This window comes from Panthera uncia, chromosome B1, assembly GCF_023721935.1.
Source record: "Panthera uncia isolate 11264 chromosome B1, Puncia_PCG_1.0, whole genome shotgun sequence".
NCBI classification, from domain to species: domain Eukaryota; kingdom Metazoa; phylum Chordata; class Mammalia; order Carnivora; family Felidae; genus Panthera; species Panthera uncia.
Genome location: NC_064811.1, coordinates 82,559,868 through 82,580,293, shown reverse-complemented (window position 1 = coordinate 82,580,293; position 20,426 = coordinate 82,559,868). Strand labels below are relative to the sequence as shown.

At 36.9% G+C, this 20,426-nt stretch overlaps 1 protein-coding gene across 1 annotated transcript in view; it reads left to right on the top strand.

The window, feature by feature from the left end:
- Positions 1 to 20,426, top strand: part of PPP3CA (protein phosphatase 3 catalytic subunit alpha) — a 327,227-nt gene that overhangs the window by 237,556 nt on the left and 69,245 nt on the right. The window contains exons 3-5 of the mRNA XM_049630940.1: positions 8,935 to 9,059; positions 18,223 to 18,334; positions 19,905 to 20,050. Of these exons, the coding sequence (XP_049486897.1) occupies positions 8,935 to 9,059; positions 18,223 to 18,334; positions 19,905 to 20,050 (383 nt within the window). The remainder of the gene's footprint in view (positions 1 to 8,934; positions 9,060 to 18,222; positions 18,335 to 19,904; positions 20,051 to 20,426) is intronic.

The following is a 20,426-nucleotide window of genomic DNA, read 5'->3' as shown; positions in this document are numbered from 1 at the left end:
TATATTTTTACCAAAGAAATTTAATCCTTATTTCTATTAAGTAATTTAAGTATTGTCGTTTAGGAATAGCACTTGCTAGGTTTGTTCGCTTCATAGTAGGCATAAATAGAACTGCCTACCTGAAAGTCAGTGCTAGGTAAAAAGCCCTTTACTGATAACCCCACTGCCTGTAATTGCCAAATTAATGATGGATATATGGACTTTAGAATTAAATATCAGAAGCTTGCTTTCCTTGAGTTTTTAAAATATTAGAAGCAAAATAATCTTTCAAATTGCCCAAATTTGAGGAGTATCCTAATAAGAAGAAATGACTCACTTATTCCCCACTTAGAAGGTTTTTCTTAACTGAGTTTTCCAGAAATCTACGAAGAGTTGTTTTGTTTTATTTTGTTTTTTAATCCATTTGGCGAAATACCTTACATTTCTTCTATTTACTATGTCACTTTCAGCTTTTAAAACATTACTGCAATTACACAGCCATGGAACAGAGTGGTTTTGTAAATGAGCTTTGCTACAACAGAAAATGAGACTAACTGGAAACTGACCATGGTGCTGCTATTTGCTGAAAGATTGGTAATATCACTCAAGCCATTTGGAGTTATTTCCACTCTAAGAAAATGGAAATTGTAGAGCATGAGACCTAGTCGATTTGATTTCAGCCTTAAGAGCTTTCAATATATGATAGCATACATTTGGATAAAAAGTGGAAAAAATAGAACAACTTTTCATATATTTTATTTATGGCTATGTTGAGTTCAGGTCCTTAGATCATCTATCTAAATCTGGCAAAACATTCAAGGTATTTCTTAGGCGGAAAACCTCTGGAAGAGCTGCCGTGCCTATTTCGCATTGTGTTAGTACACTAGATGGGCCACGGCCTGCTAAGCTTTTTTTCTCCCTCATAGTACTTCCTTTAATTAAACAAAGCATATAAAATAAGGTCTAGTGTGAAGTCCCCTGTAGATGAGGCATCTGAGACCTCCTACAAAGATTAAATACTTTGTCCTGGTAACACAAGTGGCAGTTTACACAGCAAGACAGTGAAAGCATAAGGAAATGTAGTAAAAAAGGATAAAGTGTGAATATATATGTAAAGTATACATAAAGTATACATATTTGGGAATATGATATACATATTGGGAAAAGCAAATTGGAAGAATTCATGCATTCAGTAGAGAGTAAAGCTGATTCAGGGAGAATGAATAAGATAATAATTAACCAGGAAGCCATCGTTCATTGACTTAGGCCCATCAGGAGGAATACACACACAAAACAAAAAACCAACAAGAACGATTATGAAATCAAGACATCTAGCTTTGTAGTCTGTGTACTCATTACACTTTACTGCCTCTTCTCAAGGATGAAATAACACACCCAGGAAAAAAGCAAAAAGCCAGAACTGAAAGAATACTGTGACCACAGCTATCAAATAGTTAAAAAAACAAAAAAAAAAAAACCAAAAAACAAACTCCAGAAATATACAATTGGAAAGCCCAAAATGGGAACGCTAAGGCATAGATCTGCAACCCCTCCCCCACCCATCTGGTTACTGTAATGAAAGTTCATGTTTCAGGGTCCTGGAGGGAGTGCATTGGGTTTTAAAACCTGGGATCAGTATTTCAAAAAGTAAAGAAAACAGTCATTCATTTACTAATCATTCTGCTTATGTAGAATAAGTACATGAGTCATCAAATTTATTTATATGTGGCTTAAGTTGTATCAATTCATGGTGTTCATCCAATACTTTTGATTGGTGATGAAAATAAAGGCATAGTGAACTACATAATGTAAACAAATACACGTCACATAACTGATAGTTTCCAGGTCTGACCAAACTTGGACACATGAATAGAATGATGACAAAATGTAATTAAATAATCCTGTAAATATTATACATACTTATTATTGTTATTAGTCACTAGTGTCACAGCCATGACCATGACTTATATAATTCCATAACGTTGTCATGAATTTTTAATAATTATGCATCTTGTTATAATGTGGATTGATGCTGAAATGGAAAAATAGTGGTAACAGTTAAAACAAATACATTCTTGTTTCATAATTGAAGTCTTCAAGTAAACAAAATCTAACAAAGCATTCAACTCAGGAAGGACAAAAATATATATCAAACAATAATTTCAGTGGAGAGAGCACTTATTTTTAGGACAAAAACATAAATGTCAATAATTTATTTTTCTATAGATTAGAACATACTGTGTACATACTATGGTGTTGTATATGTTTAGTCCTTTTATGCCATCATTTAAAAACATAGACTATTCTAGTTCTTTCCATTGGATTGTAGTTATAAAATGAGATTTAGGGGATAAGGAAGAGTTAGTACTGGATTGTTACTATTAGGCTCTACAATATATTCCAGTCATGTCTTTTCAGTTGTCCGGCTATATTTCTCATTATCTCTGGCAAATAGGTAGTTTATTTATCTTCATAACACAGCATCATAAATAGAAAGAAAGTGTTTGTAGTTATTGCTATTAATCTGGCCTGGTGCCATTATTATTTTGTATTTAATTTCATAGCTTTATTTTTTGTTTAAATTATTGAAATTTCAGTATTGGGAAAATTGGTATTCAATTTAGAGACTTTTCATTTTTGTTTTCTACTATCAAACCCTGAGTGCCCTGGTTAAGAATTCATATTTTGTGTTTTATAAAGTGCTTAATGCATGTTCAACATTTGAAAAATAATATTTACTATGGAGAAAATATTATTTTGAAGTATACATCTGGAGTGGATTAGACCTCTTTGTTTTTTCTTGTTTTCTTTATTTTACAGTTGATGAAAGTTTTTAGCAATAAGTGAATGCCATAATAAAACTCACTTTTATGTTCGTAATTGCCTGATTTCAGAAGTTTACACACTCTGCTAATGAATGACACAAATTCAAGCTGGCTGGTTTGTACTTGAACTTATTTATCATTCATGAAAGGTTGCCTGAGCCTGGATTATCAACAGGGGGAAACAGATAGGTACTTGGGGTACCTTGTGGTACTTGTGGTCTTTAACCTGTAACAAACCTCCAAATGCAACATCTTTCTCTGCAGAATTGTAAATTGTGGAAAAGTATAAATTGAGGCTGACAGAAGATTCAAAAATCAAACCAGTAAGTTTAGTAGATTAATCCCCTCATGCTGAGAATTAGACATGTTACTTCCTTAACATTACAAATGTTATTGTCTTGGGAAAATGTGGCTATTATGGAAAAAAATATTGGGTTGAAGTCAATGAAGCTGAAAGTACAGTGGAACTCTGATGGTGAAAATTGCTGTGCGAATCAGTAACGTCTTTTCTAAAAGAAACATTATAAACTGTTAGTTTAGTATGAACTGGAAAAACTTGTATAAGAAGTTACTCTACTTAATTCAGGTCTTCCCAGATGATAAAAGACAGTCTTTTGACGGAACTAAATGGCCCTTAAAGAAAAATAAGGAGTCAAGAATTCAAAGCACTTGACTTCTAAATCACGATTTTGATGCAATTTTGAAATGCTGTCTGTTTGTCTGTTTTTAACAACTTACTCCTCTGTCCCCAAACATTCTAATTTGTGTAAGTTTTCTTTAACTTGGAATGCTATATGACATTATAAAATTTTTGTTTAGTGTCAGTAAGAAGTTGACCCAATGATGTTCTTTGATGGATTTTTTTTTTTATATATATATATATAGGCATGAAAACAGGACCAAATGTGTGAGTGTGAACATTAATTCAAAACTATTTTGAGGGCGCCTGAGTGGCTCAGTCAGTTAAGTGTCCAACTTCCGCTCAGGTCACGATCTCACAGTTTGTGAGTTTGAGCCCTGCATCTGGCTCTGTGCTGATAGCTCAGAGCCTGGAGCTGCTTCAGATTTTGTGTCTCCCTCTCTCTCTGCCCCTCCTCTGCTCACACACACTCTCTCTCTCTCTCCCAATTTCAAAACTAAACATTAATTTTTTAAAAAAATAAAAAAAAAACTATTTTAAGTAGCTTTACATGAAAGTGTATATTTTATATTATATTTGCCAATATGACTCCTATTCAGGATGACAGTTTTGTCAGAGTCCTTTTCAAACTGTCAGTTGTATAGCAATTATACTGGAACCTCATCCTGGTGTGTTCAGTACTGTCTACTGTTTACATTTTTTAATGTAGTAATTTAATTGCCAATGTGAACTTAGAAACTATGGAATTCTTTGAAAAAATAATTAAATTATAATATGGACATACTTATTTGCTGATTCGCTAATTTAATTATGACATGCATACCTAATTCTACATAGAATAGACACATGGTTTTTGTACCGAACATCTATCCTTTCTAAATACAGTTTCCAGCATATCTCTAGGTAGGAAATGCAAGGCCTTAGTCCCTGGTCATGATGATCTCCCTCTCTCCTCTGCCTGAGATTACTTCCTCAAGAGCCTGTTTGTCCTTAATATGCTGGCCATTATCTTCTCTACTTACCAGTGTGCTGGTTTTAGGGACTCTTAGACTTGCCCTGTGACTGATTCATTGTCCAGCTTTTAGATTACAAGAATTTACTCAGCTAACTACAAAGAGTCCTTGTCACTGCCCCAGTTGTTTATTGTACTTTCTCTGTAGCACTACTTTGCTGTCCTATACAGTGAGTAAGGTCTTGAACTTGTTAAATGACTCCTTACCTGCTACGCTGACCACTCATCTCCAAATAATTCCTCCTTTGTGGTGGGTAGTTTTACACGTGTGCACATGCACATGCATCTACACATACATATTTATATTTATATTTATATTTATATTTATATTTATATTTACTTATATTTATATATACTTGAACTTTCAAGCCTTTGATTTCAAAGCTTCACAACTAGCTCTCCAGAAATGATATTAAGAATAAAAGCTATTCCCTTCCTTAAGCGATAAGACAGATCCTCTCTGTTTGTTATTCTCTGTTTTATACTTCAAAATGCTGTACTCCCCTTCAGAAGACTTAGATAAGAAGTTGGTACCACTCGGGTGTGAGAATCATTTCCAGTAAAGTTTTATTTTCAGTGGGCTGAGAGTTATCGTGGGCAGGGAAGCAACAGTAAAAGGCAATTACTTAACAGTAATTGTTTGCTGAAGTATTACTTAGTGCTTGGTTATTTAGGCATAATTTATGTGTTTCCTGGTAGTAGAAGAGCAAAAAGTAATAAATATGGAAGCATCACAGGATGTTGGTCACTCTTCCACCATTTAGTTGTACTGAGAATGTTAGAGTAGCCACTTGCAAAATCACGTAGTCAACCCCGCTTAGGGAAAAGAACCAAGAAGGTCACCAAATAGCTTTAACTGCTTAGTATACCTGCGCTGTATAAACTAATAGAGTTCTTACCTCTCCAGTATAAAAACAAATGTAGACCTATAGCTTATAGGGAAAAAACAGCCATCATGTTGTGGCACATCAGGTTACTCTTGGATAAGGGTATCCAAGTGAAATTAAAAAAAAAAAAAAAAACTTTATGTTTTATTTCATTATCTTTGATGTGCTCATTTTATTAATTCCATAATTCTATGCATTGCTGATGGAAATATGTGCAGTTGTCTGAATAATCTATTGAAGATATAATATATATTTTGGGGGAATGTTTAGCCAGATGAATGGATGTTTTCATGGACATAGAATGCTTTGAAAATTTTTAATTTTTTTAAGTTTATTTTAAGAGAGGATAAGGGGGATAAGGGGGGGGGGGAGAGAGAGAGAGAGAGAGAGAGAGAGAGAGAGAGAGAGAACCTCAAGCAGATTCTGCACTGCCAGCACAGAGCCAGGTGTGGGGCTCAAACCCATAAACCATGAGATCATGAGCTGGGCTGAAATCATGAGTCAGAGGCTTAACCAATTGAGCTTCCAGGTGCCCCCAAGTAGGAATAATTTTATTACCTGTATTGCGCTTCTATATTTTTGGAGCCTTTTCAGTCTGATAGGCCTTTCAGTGCTGGCCCCTAGTTGAGTACTCTGTCTGCCAGCAGTGTTCCATCGGGAATGACAAGAAAATAATGGGAAGCTAGGGGATTGCAGGAAATAGGGCTATGTTGATGAAGAATAAGCTTGCCGTGAAGGTATAACAGAACTTGTCAAAGCCTGGCTGTTTTTTAGAAGTACTATTAAAACCAAGTGAGAGTGGAGATGAAAGGGCCCAGCCACCTGGAGAATTGGACAATGTGAGCAAACAAGACAGCTTGCCTCATTAGCTGGCATTTTTTATACTGGACACCAGTGTCTCAGGTACCCGAGAGGATGGTAGGTGGGGGCCACAGCATCATATAGAGGAAACTACCTGGCTATACCTTTCTCTTACCATCACGTAGAGGTAACCTTCCCTTCTGTGCGACGCCACCTGATATCCTCTTGGGTACCTAAATATGGTCATCAGTTTCATCCTGAAATTTGGTATCAAAATAGTGAATGTTCCCAGCTATTAGGATTTCAGGATAAATCTTTTATCTTAAAACTGAAATGCACAAGGTACAAGGAATAGATACATTCAGAAGCCCAAAGGAATTTTGCTCTTTGTTATCACTTTTCTCAGATTCATCTCTTTCTCCTAGACTCGGTCAAATACTCCTTTCAATACTATCCTTTCATGTCATAGGAAATCCTACTCTAACACCGACAGGGAATGAGCATTGAAAGAAGTTACCTGTCAAATAGGTATCTCCCTTACATATAATCGCTGTGAGGGGAACCACACAAACATGCAGAATGAGGGCTGAGTGTGCCCACAAAGGCTCAAAAGTGTAACTCTCTTTAGTCTTACTGACTAGATAAAACTCATCTAAGAGCTGGTTCTAAATATGCATCTCTGGAGATTTTTATTCATGGCCCAGGAATCTGTAGTTTCCAAACCTCCCATGTGTTTCTGATGTAGAACCAGGTAAGGAAACCACCATCGGATGCGTGGAGGTCCCACATTCTACTCCAGTCTCGCTGCACACTGGTTTGAAAGCTGTGACTTAAAAGGCTTAAAACAAGCATCTCAGACAAGTTGGAAGCTTTTGGCTTGCACCAGAGCTCACTCTGCAAACCTGTCATTCAGTCCTGTCAATCCCAAGGGCATCTCAAAATGTCTGACTCCTTGGGGCGCCTGGGTGGCTCAGTTGGTTAAGCATCCAACTTCAGCTCAGGTCATGATCTCCCGGTTCATGGGTTTGAGCCCCGCATCGGGCTCTATGCAGACATCTCAGGGCCTGGAGCCTGCTTCAGATTCTGTGTCTCCCTGTCTCTCTGCCCCTCCCCTGCTTGCCCTCTGTCTCTCTCTCTCTTTCTCAAAAATAAATAAATATTAAAAAAAAATTTTTTTTTGTATCTCTGACTTCTTAGTTAATGGGTTTCCAAATTTAGCACAGAGTAGGCCCAATGGAAGAATCGTGAGGTGGCACGTGTTTCTTGTGTGCCTACCAGGTGGGAGGTGCTGTTCTCAGCACTGCACTGCGGATACAGTGACCAAGATTGGCAAGTTATACAACCTTACAGAGGTTATATTCCAATGAGAAATATAAGGGAAGAAACAGCAGGCAAATTAATAACTAGATAATTCCTGATAGTGAGAAGTATTGTGAAGAAAGCCAAACAAATTAATGGGGTGAAGAATGATTTTGGACAGAGGCAACTCATTTAGTTCAAGAAAGACCCCCTTGTACCCATGACTGGTGGATGAAAAAGAGCCAGCCTGTGGAAATCCAAGGAAGAAAGAAACTTGGACTATTCAAGATAGCGAAGACCCACATCTAGTGAACAAGAGGCGGGGGGGTGGGATGGTGATAGACTAAAATGTTTTTATCTTAAATTGATTGCAGCATAGAATGGGTTAAGATAGCATGCTCCTGATTTCCTGTTTGCTGATATATTCATTCTGTGAACTTCTTCGTGTTTGAGAAATAACTACATCATGTTCATCATTTAAGCATAAAATTGTAAAAAATTAAATATATACATGTATAAATACATAAAATATCAACGATATTATAACATGATGATTGACAGCAAAAGCTTTGAATTAGGCAGATCCAGACTTTAAACCCTGAATCATCCATATGTAATAGTGATCTTGCTTAACCACATAACCTCTCTTAGCCACACTGTTTCCTCATCTGTATAATGGGGATAATATTTACTTTTTAGGGCTTTGAAAGAAGTAAGTGAAATACTGAGTAATGAGTAAGTAAGTAGTTTTTAAAACGAGAGACTACATAGCTCCTTCAAGAAATTTGGTTTAAAGGAAAATGTGAGAAAGTTAAATATTATTTCCCAGTGTTTTTTGTACTATTTTACAGTGTTTTTTTCCTTTTTCCAATTTTTTTCACTTTAACATTTGACATCAGAGTACATCTTACAAACAAAATGTTCTTTTATAATTTAAATTTAAATGGGAGGGTTTTTTTTTTTTTCTTTCATAGTGGTACATAAATTAATGGGGTTATAATTGATGCCATTTTAGATTCCGTGAAATACAGTTTTTATGATACATATCAACTTTCTTTTTCTTCAGGAGGTAATGACATGTAGCGATTCAGACCTCAGTTTTATAGAGATAATACCAAACCTCTCTGTGCCTTGTCTCTTATCTGCAAAAGGGAGAACTTCCCCCATGACATTCTTAGTGTTAAATTAGAAAATGTGCATAAACTTTTAGCACAGTGTGTGGTGCAGCATCCTTGAGTGCACAAGCCTACTTGTCACTTTTGTTATTATCTTCATTTTGGCAGTTAATCTGTGAATTGCTAGACCTGGATGCTGGAACCGGGTCTGCCACTAATTAACTTTGCAATCTGTGTCTCGCTTTCCTGTTTTGCAAAAGAAGGTTTCCGCAAAGATGAGCTCTATTTTCCTTCTGACTGTCACATTTTGTAATTTTTCAAATCTCATCCCGAATCATAATGTGACCATAAAATGAATTTTCTTTGTTTCTTTCAGTTTGTGGGGACATCCATGGACAATTCTTTGATTTGATGAAGCTTTTTGAAGTGGGGGGATCTCCTGCCAACACTCGCTACCTCTTCTTAGGGGACTATGTTGACAGAGGGTACTTCAGTATCGAAGTAAGTCTATATCATTTCTTCGTAGCTATTCAGAAATGGATCAACAATATCTTAGCAAACTAAAAGTGGTAAATGTTATTTGTTTAAGAAAATTATTGGTCTATGATAGAACTTTAATACCCTCAATTCTTGGGATATTTACATATTCTGTTTTCTGTTGATTCCCATATGCTTTTTAGTGCATAGAGATACATATTTTGTGTGTGTGTGTGTGTGTGTGTGTGTGTGTGTACACCTTTTATTATATATATGCTTTTATATATTTGGAACAATTACATCACATTTTACATTAGATAATTCTATTTCCTGTTGACAGAACTAATCAAAGTTGATTAAAGAAGCAGGAATGTGTTTGCCTGGTTATGCCTTATAAATTGTGAGGCAGTAGCTTACCTTTGTAAATTGATAGCCAGGTGCATGTGTCTCTGTGTCTGTTATATGTGAGTAGGCGTGAATACACTCCCAGCCCTGTATTTTGTCTTTTTTGGCATCTGTCATCCAACGAGGGTAATTTATTAAACTCATTAATTAGAACAAAACAGGTAACTTTTGAGTAGAGGTTCTTCCTCAGCCTCCCTCCTGCATCTGCTTCGGGTAAGTAGAAATTACATTCCAAATACAGGCAACAGCCTGGCTTTATTCACTTGTTTTTCTTGGTGCTTAATATGGTGTCTCAAACACAGAAAGGGTTCATCAAATATTCATTACAATAAATGATTTGAAATAAGGATGAATGTTAAGAAGCAGAGCTCATGAGATAGTAGTACCTGACATTATATGTGCTCTCAGAAAAAAAAATAAGGAAACAATGTTTAAAAGGAAAGCAATTATTCTTAATGCAGAGAGAAATCAACTTTATAGAAGTCTCACATCAACATCATGTATTCATAATAATCATATAAAAGAAGATTCATTCTAGGTTTTTAAATTTTCTTCATAATACTGTATTTACTATAAGAATATATTTTAATTTTTTTAATGGTTATTTATTTTTGAGAGAGAGAGACAGACAGAGAGCAGAGGAAGGGCAAGAGAGGGAGACACAGAATCTGAAGCAGGGTCCAGACTCTGAGCTGTCAGCACAGAGCCTGACGCAGGGCTTGAACTCACGGACCTGAGCTGAAGTCAGAGGCTTAACTGACTTAGCCATCCAGGTGCCCCTACTATCGAAATATTTAATGTCAAAGAACACATCACTCTTAAACAGCTTTTGTTTTTAAGACTGTCATACAAATTTTATGTTTTGATTATTCGATTTACCTTCAGTTGTTGAGTCTATATATGCAGACTATAGTCATTGTCTATATATATTATATTATATATATATTATAAAAGTATATATCATCTTTTCACCAATATATTAACCCTTTCTGTATCTAAGGATCATACATTTCTTAATTATTCATGATGATGAGGGAAGAAGGGATGGTTTGGGTATATAAATCCAAAAGGAGAAAGTAAATTTTCGGTATTTCTTCCACTTGGTAAACAAGCATGGTATTATTGAACATAAAATGTCTATGCACTATAATCAGAACTATGGAGAATTTATTTATTTATTTATTTATTTATTTATTTTTTAACGTTTATTTATTTTTGAGACAGAGGGAGACAGACCATGAACGGGGGAGGGTCACAGAGAGGGGGGACACAGAATCTGAAACAGGCTCCAGGCTCTGAGCTGTCAGCACAGAGCCCGACGCGGGGCTCGAACTCACGGACCGCGAGATCATGACCTGAGCTGAAGTCGGCCGCTCAACCGACTGAGCCACCCAGGCGCCCCAGAACTATGGAGAATTTAAAGAACTGCTATCCTTGCTCTCTAGAAACCTAAATCTATTAGGAAAAAAGAACTATAAAAAGCTACATAGCATCAGAAGCCTAGAAGAGGCAGTTATCCAGGATTCCATTATTTGAATTGATTATTTAAATCTTGTGATAAAAGAAGTACAGAAAATGATTGTCATTGGAATTTAGAAAAGTGGGACAATTTTGTAAGTAGACATGACTGGGGAAGACTGAATCAAAGAAGTCAGATTAACTAGGAAGGAAATTGAAGCAAGAAAAGTCCAGAGGAAGAAATTAGTCAACTTCGTAAATCTCATTCATGGGCTAACTTGACCAACTTGTTAGGGAAGGGTGATTGAATATAAATTTTGTGAGACTTTCCTATCACATTAGGGCTGGTATCTGCCAAGAGAAAACAACAACAGCAAACCTACAAAACGGTGGCTTGAACAAAATTATTTCTCTCTCCATTAAAAGCCCACAGATGGGAATTCCCAACTGGTGTGACCCAGCATGGTGCCAGGGCCCAGGTTCTTTCTGCCTCATTGCTCTGATGGGTGTGGGGTGCCTGGGCTCATTCCAAAGACTATCTTGTCACCCAAGACAGCTACACCAGCTTCAACCATCATCTGCCATGTTACATTCAGCCAGAAGGAAAAGGAAAAGGAAAAGAGAAGGGCATGTCTTCTTATCTAAGGATGTTTCCCAAAAGTGGCACAATTACTTCGACTTGCATTCCCATGGGCCCAGATTTGTTACTATGGCCCTAGGTGATTTCAATATGGAGCCAAGTTTGAGAAAAACTGCGATAGGCAGAAAACAGAAATGGGAGGTAACATGTTTCTTCTACTTCGCTTAAATTGTGATTGTGTGAAAGCCTTTAGAGGCTTCAAAAAATTATTTGAGTGACTCTTAAATTCATCTTACTCATTTAATATGTAAAGTGCTCCTATGTAAGATTCTGAGGATGAATGGAATAGGTGTTCTACCTTCCTTGAAGCTCATCTTCTTAGGGAAAGCTCAAGTCCGTCCTGTTGGGAGTGATGTATTTTTATTGGCCAAATGATGGAGTGCTATGTTGGACAAATTTTTTTAATATCATAATATTTGTGATTTTTAATGACTTAATTTGTCATCTTCTAAAATTTAATCACAGAATTAATACTGTTTCCTGTTCCCTTACTAATAAAGATAAAGCGCTACAGCGTATGTTGCTTAAGTAACAGTTGGCGTGTTTGGGCTTCTCCTTCTTTGTCTCACCAACTCCGTCTTCAGATAATATTATTTCTTAATCTTGTTGGTGTGTATTTACCTTTGAATTTTTACTCAACGAGTTCAGGCTTTGGTATCTCTGGCCTCAAATTACTTGAAATTTCCTAAACTCTCCCTAATTAGAGCTACTTAGAACTCTGCTTCTTTAAATTAAAGAACTTGAGAAGCAGTAATCACTAGCTTGCTCTTCATCAGATTTCTTTTTAGTCTACAGTTAATCTAGATATTTGAACTATGAAAGTTGTGATATTTTGTATAATATGCACCTTCTGAAATTCAAGCAAAGGATCAAAGTATCAATCCAGATGTTGGTGGCATAGCAAATGTAAGTAAGTATCAGGTCATTTGAAAGTTCTAAGATCCATATACCAGAGTTCCTGTCTTCATAAACAGCTCTTTAATTAAACTCTAAGTGTCTTAGAGTACAGCTCCAGGGACTTGCCACAGGCATACAGAAATAACAAAAATCTGAAGGCCTCATCTATGAAAATGATCCATTTTTATTAGACTATGACCTTTGAGGGGTTTGGGGGATGGCTCAGTGATATCACCACATTTAAAATAGAACAGACATTTCTATAAAATATGTTTACTGAGAACCCTTTGGGGTTCTTAACTGGGGATTAAGGAAGCTGACATTGTTTGCATGCTGAAATGCTATTGTTTGCCCCGTATACGTGATCTCATTTATTCCTCACCGCTCTGCAAGGAGCATGTAAATGTCTTCCTCTTGTGTATGTGAAAACCAAAGCTCAGAGAGAGTCACACACAGTAAATGACAGTGCTGGGGTTAGAAATCTGTGCTCATTTGGGGCATCTGGGTGGCTCGATCGGTTAGGCGTCTGACTTCGGCCAGGTCATGATCTCACAGCTTGTGAGTTTGAGCCCCGCATCAGGCTCTGTGCTGACAGCTCAGAGCCTAGAGCCTACTTCCGATTCTGTGTCTCCCTCTCTCACTCTGCCCCTCCCTCCCTCATGCCCTCTCTCTCTCTCTCTCTGTGTCTCTCTCAAGAACAAATAAACATTAAAAAAAAAAAAAAAGAAAGAAATTTGTTCTCTTTCCACTACACCCCATGCCTTGGCCATATCCGCTGAGCAAACCACAGTAATGCAGACACTGATACAGACTTTCTTATTCGCTCATACATGCACAAGCGTGAACACACAGCCCTCTCCCCCACCTCTAAAATCTGAAGGTTACATCATTGATTATAAAATACTCTCTTTGAGCACGACACTGCTGGTTTAAGAAAATTCCTACAACAAGAGCTCAGTTTTCCAGCGCGTACTATCCTAACAGCTTTCAAAAGGTTCTTGATGCATCTCAATAATTCAGGACTCCCCTGCAGGTATTCTTTTTGACTGTCCTCCGGGCAAAGAGGAGCCACTTATGTTTAATCTTACCAAATCACCTTTGAAGAGGGGGTTCGGATTTCATACAGTCTCTGCCGGGTAGTATTTTCAGGTACTAGGTAATAAGCTGTGGGCAGTACATGGAGTTCATTTTCTGCACCCCTCCCCATCCCTTCCCAACACCTTCTCTTTCTGCCAAGATTAGAAATCGTTCCCCACAAAGTTAGCCCAAATAAAACAATTGTGTTTTTGAGGAGCGATGAAAGAGATCATTTTATTTGGGGTAATAATTCGTCCCCTACCAAACATCATCCTCTGTGTGGTGATTGCATTAAGCTCCCGCACGTCTCTGATCAGGCATACGTGCATACGGAGGTCCACGTCTGAGTGCGTGCGTCTGAGAATGCAGAGAAAAACTCAGAACTGCAGACGGAGGCACGCACAGCTGTTTTCTTCTAGTCGCTTCCTCAGGTCCCCGCTCTCGCCATTCTGCACTGCACGGCCTGGCAGTGGGCTCTGTAGTGGGCTAGCCCCTCCCGCTGTACTTACATCCAGGTCTCAGCCCGGGCCTCAAACACATGTAAGCGTGAAGAGCTGTTGTGTTTATTCGCTATGAACTCCCAGGCTTAAATGAACCACAGCAAGGCAGGCAATGTTCTGTGCTTCTGCCTGAGACTAACAAGCGAACGGGACAGCAAGGGATGTCAGGTGACAGAGTGATGCCACAGACACGAGGAAGGAATTGTCTGCTGTCTCCCTGCCACGATGGCCTTTGTAGTGCATTGCTATTACTCTGCTGCTTCTCTGCATGCTTGTCAGAGGAGGCAAAGAATGCCTGAGAGGCGGTGCGTTTGACATTCCGGGAGTTTGGATCTTCTCCCAACCAATATACATCCTTCGCTTCATTGTCCTGTGACTGAGAGACATCCCTTCTGATTGGTGCGTATCCCAGCTTGGGTAGTTCTTTTCGAAGGCTGGTTGATAGAGATCTGGAGCCGTAGATTTTCTTTTTCGCTTCCTCCCTCTTTTCCCTCTTTCTCGACTTCCCTGTGCCAGTTTTCAAGAAGACTCCTCATTAAAAAAAAAAAGGCATACAATACAGAATAAATCATTGCACTGCTGTTATCAGTGAACCAGTGAAACTAATGAAGAAAATGATATTTTTAGCACAATGATATCCTTAGTGCTGGTGCATTGGGAAAGATGGATAAGTTAAACAGGTGAAAACCAGGTCTGTGATGGAAATGAATAAAAATATAGAGGAGGCTCAGTGTTTCGTTTTTAAAAGCTAATTTTAAGTTTTTAAAGTTTTAAGTATTTAAAGCTAAATTTACAAGCTAATTGTAAATATTTGTTTAATTGCTCAGGGTAGCACTGGAAAGACAGTGAAGGTCCACTTGTGAGTTATTAGTGCAATGAATTTACATGTCACAATGAGGAAAGGCCAGTGAAACTTGCATCTCTGTTTCCACCATAACCGGTTACTTCAGCGAAAATCTTATTCAAATTTGCCACCTCATACCACGTATATGAAAATAACCAATTATTTAACGAATTTGCGTTTCATTTGCTTTTTGATTGTGATAAATTTTTTTTAAGTTTATGTATTTATTTTGAGAGAGAGAAAGTGGGAGTTAGGAGGGGCAGAGAGAGAGGGGGGAGAGAGAGAGAGAGAGAGAGAGAGAGAGAGAATCCCAAGTAGGTTCTGCACTGTAAGAGCACAGAGCCCGACAGGGGCTCAAACCATGGACCATGAGCTCATGACCTGAGCCACAGTCCGAGGCTTAACCAACTGATCCACCCCGGCACGCCAATTGTGATCATTTTTTGTTAAAGAGATTTTCCCTTTTAAAAATCATGTCAGGTTATGATTTTGCTGAAGATCGACAGGTTTCCAGAACGTTTAGATGGTAGAATGGTGGCCAGCAAGACAGTGTTGTGCTTGGCAGTGCTCTCCCACCAGATGTTGAGGGCGAAGGCTGGCAGGGCTCCACTCTCCAATCCACTCTTGCCCTTTCATTTACCATGCCACTTCTTCCATATTGGCTGCATTTGTGGTTTTATTCAGCGTTTGAGAAGATATTTTATTCTTGCCACAGGGGAGAAGGACATAAAATGTGAAAACAGGATTCTTATTGTTAGGGTATGTTGAGCCAAGAATTTGGAAATTGAGTTATGTTTTCTTTCTTTCTTTTTCTTTCTCCCTTTCTTTTCTCTTTTTTCCTTTCCTTTCTTTTCTTCCCTCCTTCCCTCCCTTCTGTGTCCCTGTCTTCCTTCTCTTTTATAGGAAAGGAACTAGTATTTCTTAAACTCCTACTGTATACTAAGTGCTTTATATCCATTAAATAATAAGGCATTTTAAATGTGGATTGAATCACCGAAAAGGTCAATAAGTATGATAAATGTATCATTAAATATTCCCGTATGGTTCTTTGAGGTTTCAGTTATGAAAAAGCTACAGAAATTAAAACTAGAGTCGATAAAGCTGTGCGCTAGTTTCGGAACGAGATTTTTAACAGTCAGCAGAGGAGAAAACGTGGGTCCTCAAACGTGATTCCTCTAGCACTTGACTGGGGTTAGAAAATTGTGTTTTAGATTTTAGTTGGAAAAATAATAGCTTTGCTTTAGGATTCTCACAGGCAAAGCTAATCTGAAGAGTTCACTGTTGTGGTTCCATTTCCAAAAGGATATTGACTAGGAGGAGGCCCAAGGGAGCCTTCTGTGTGCTGAAATGTAACTGGATTTGGTTAGTAGGTTCATAAGAGTTTACATATATAAAAACCCATTGACTGGTATATTTAAAATATGTTCACTTCACTGCGTATAAGTTATACTTTAGTAAAAACAACAATAACAGCAAGAAAATCTTTTCTAAAAGTGGCTGTGATATGGCCAAAACATATGCTTTTTCTCAGTATATAAATATAATACGTTAGATACAACAATTTTAATAAGTAAATATAATTTGCAGAAGACTTTACGTTCCCATCCTATTCCAAACTAGAAATCCAAAGTTAACAACCAGTATGAAAGTGTGTGTGTGTGTGTGTGTGTGTGTGTATTTCTTTAATATTAAGGTTCAACTTTATAAAGTTTAAATTAGGAATAGTTATCTCATTGACATTAATAATGGTTTATAAATATCTTCTCTGAAATGTGAGACAAGTTCGAGTAATACAAACTCCTTTTATAAAAGCATGTACGTGTACCTCTACAGCCAGATACACAGCGATCAGAGCCTCATTGAACCACCATACTGCTCACTGAGGATAACAGGGAATATGCACCATCGACAGACCATCATGACTTAAGGATCACTTGTAGAGACCGTCTGGTCAGCTGTTCAGAAATAGCAATATCATTTGTCATGTGAACTTCAGCTAATAGCTATAATTAGAAAATGATAATTAGAAAATTAATTAAGGTATCATATACATAAAATTTGATGTCAACTCATTATTTTTGTTTACTTCAATCATTATTACACAGTTGGAAACAATATCTTGAAAAACACAGTAATACATACTTGCTTTGATAATTAGTATTTTCTCCAAGACTTGGGCTGTATATTCAAACGTAATTATTTCCATTCATTTAATAAATCATCATATAAGCTGACAGAGGTGATTGTTCTTCACAGGTATCACAACAAATGAATCACCAGTAGCTTTTCCCAGTGGACAAACTCTGGCATATTTACTATATGTTGGAAAGCTCTTTATAAAAAGGAAAATACTGTATGTTTTTTGGTTTCAGACTTAACTAATCAGACTCAGACTTGCCTCCATATTTTTGTGGTTTTGTATCTTTTTGACTCGCTTTTAGAACATAAACTTAATAAGGATAAAAAAGCATACTTGTTTTTGAAGAGTGGTTTTCTCTTCCCTGTGGGTTCTTGATGAATGCCAGTGGAGGATAATGAAATTGATGTTAGTACTTGAGTATCTCAATTATCTTAATGCACATTTCAGGATGACTATGTCAATGTTGGTGTATTCCAAACCTGGTGAATTCAAAGTAGACCTTTATTTTTACATAAACTGCAATACCCAAGTAACTAATTTGAAAGTTGTAAGATATATGAAATGTTTCCCTTAGTTATTAGCAGCATGTGTAGTGAGATTCCCTGGCCTTCAGTTTAATTATATTTACATACAAAACAAACAAACAAACAAACCAAAAACTTAAGGCTTTGTATACCAAAGGCACTGAAATAAAAGACAAGGTGATAAGGGAGAAGAAGGCTAGTGAAGAAGAGAACATAATTGAAAGTGGAGACCCAATCCCAATCAACCTGAACCTGATATTGTTTAGTACTAAATTTTGTCCTGCCTTTCCTTCCCAATTCTTCCATTTCTGTTACCTGATTTAATTTTTTTTTTTTTTTTTTATAAAGAGAGGTGTCTTTATTTAGTGATTGCTAATTATGTTTCTTCTCATACTTTTACACTGGTACATTTTTAGGATATCTTCATTCAGGCTTCTTCCAATAGACCCTGTAAAGTCCATTGTTTTCTTGTGGTACATAGATTCCCAGTGCATGTATGTATTTTAGTTACAGACGAGCCTTGGCTTTGTACTAAAGTGATGTTTTCTATTTGATTTTTAATATCCTCCTTAATAAGGCCTAGCCTTGTGGGGTCTTCCAGTCACAGTAGCACATCAGTTCATGTCTTCGTGCTATGTGAGCAATGGGGTGCTTAAGTGTAACAGGGAAATATTTATTTTTATGTTATTCTTATTTTTTCAGTGTGTGCTGTATTTGTGGGCCTTGAAAATTCTTTACCCCAAAACACTGTTTTTACTTCGTGGAAATCATGAATGTAGACATCTAACAGAGTATTTCACATTTAAACAAGAATGTAAGTATACTTCAAGCTTCTTCCATTAACACCATTTGTGCTAAATCGTCATTTTACCCCACACTGGGAGCACATGATAATATGATCCATTGCTTAAAAGCCAGAAACTTAAAAAATGACACTATTTTATTTGATGTTATTCTGTATCTCTTTCTAAGCATGGATCATGAAGAGAACTCAGAATTTATTTTTATATTATAAATTTTCTATAAAGTGACCTAAAATTTTGAGTTACTATTTGACGTGACTTGTCCTAAGAAACAATCATTAACTTAGTTTTTTTTAAAAAGCCAGAATACTACAATTTGGGGAAAGAATTTTACCCTTTCATCTCAAATCACTCAAGAAAAACAGATGGAGGAAAATTCAACTGAGCTTCTTTTTGGACTCAATAAATTTACTAGCCTCTAGTGGATTTGACCAAATTAAAGATGACGTCTTCCTTTAGACATAAATACTAGGAGTGAGGACTACTTTGCATAAATTTTATTTTCCTCCTGTCTTTAATTTTCCCTATTGTCTAGTGAAACAAATTTCTCTCTGTCATTTAGGCTCATTTTCAATGGAGTACAGAGACTTCTTTCAAAACATTAGACATAAGTCAACAAGGGAAAAGCAGCGTGCAGTGACACATAAACAACTTTAGGAGATTTCTTGCCATCTCCTTTTCTCTAAGATCACTCAGAAAACTTAACCAGCTTTCTGGCCACGTTTCTGTTGGTCTCCTAGTTTTTGTATATGTAATTTTGAGCTACATCTGCAGATGAACAGTGAGGATGTATACAAAAGTTCTCTCCTCTGCTGTATAAAAAGTTACTACAAACTTAAAATGTGGATGAACGACAAAAATTTACAACAGTAGATATAAAGATTAACACAGCTATTCTCTGCCTTTCCAAAGGGTGTCTTATGTCACTTTGCTTTCATGAAAGACGTACAATAGTACTTGCTATTGCTAACCAAAAGAAACCCAAGGAGAATTTTTGCTTTTAGGAGGAAAGGTAAAAAACAAAAATAGGGTTCAATGTTAAATTTGCAGCAAGCAGTTAACAGAGGCAGTGCTCACCCTGAGCAATGAGTGGTCCCGCCAAGCCCCTTCCCTGGGAACTACACTCAGCCCCGCACCTTCACGCCACCATAGCTTTGAACTGTGTCTGTGAGCCTCTGTACTTTATCTCCATATATTTTGTGCATCCGTTACAAGTAGTGTCTGAAGATATCAGAAAAGCCTAAGAGGTTATTTTTTTGGACCTGGGAATGCTCAAAAATGCTTCTATATGAATTAATGATAATTGCTTCTTTGCTTTACTCCATTTCAGCTTACACAAGGTTTCGTAGAAACCTTTGTTTCTGTATGTGGGAAACATTACACTTTCCCATAGTGGGTAAAACCTGCGATAACATGTCTTCACGACGTCTTGTTTAATCACATTTTGGAACTTTGCGGTGTGTAGTTATATGCTCATAGTATGATTCTAGGAAGGAAGCATTAAAAAACGATTTCAGTGAAATGATCCTAGCTATGAAATCCTGAGAGTCAAGTATTTGTTTTTAAATCATGTCTTAAAAGGTAAAATAAAGTATTCAGAACGCGTATATGATGCCTGTATGGATGCCTTTGACTGCCTGCCCCTGGCTGCCCTGATGAACCAACAGTTCCTGTGTGTACACGGTGGTTTGTCTCCAGAGATTAACACTTTAGATGATATCAGAAAAGTAAGTTCTGTTATTTCCAAGACTCATCATTCTGCATGCTTCATTAAGAAATAGAAGACCTGAATTTCCCTGTCGTTTTCACTAACTTTATCCTTTCGAATTCAAGTGATTTAAAGTGACCATGAATCTCTTCTTTGTACTCACTTTTATTTAGAAAGGGAAATATATTTATACTTGGAAGAGTTTTTATCTCAAAAACCTCAGGGTTCATTTTACCATGTGATGTGTCATTGAAATGTATAATATTTGATTGCCAAAAATATATATGCCTTTTCATTTCCCTTTGGCTCGTTTCAAGCAACCCATTATATATTCATAGTATATTATAGCTAGAAAATGTTCCTTTGCTCTTGGGAAAAATCACAACTTGACCTTT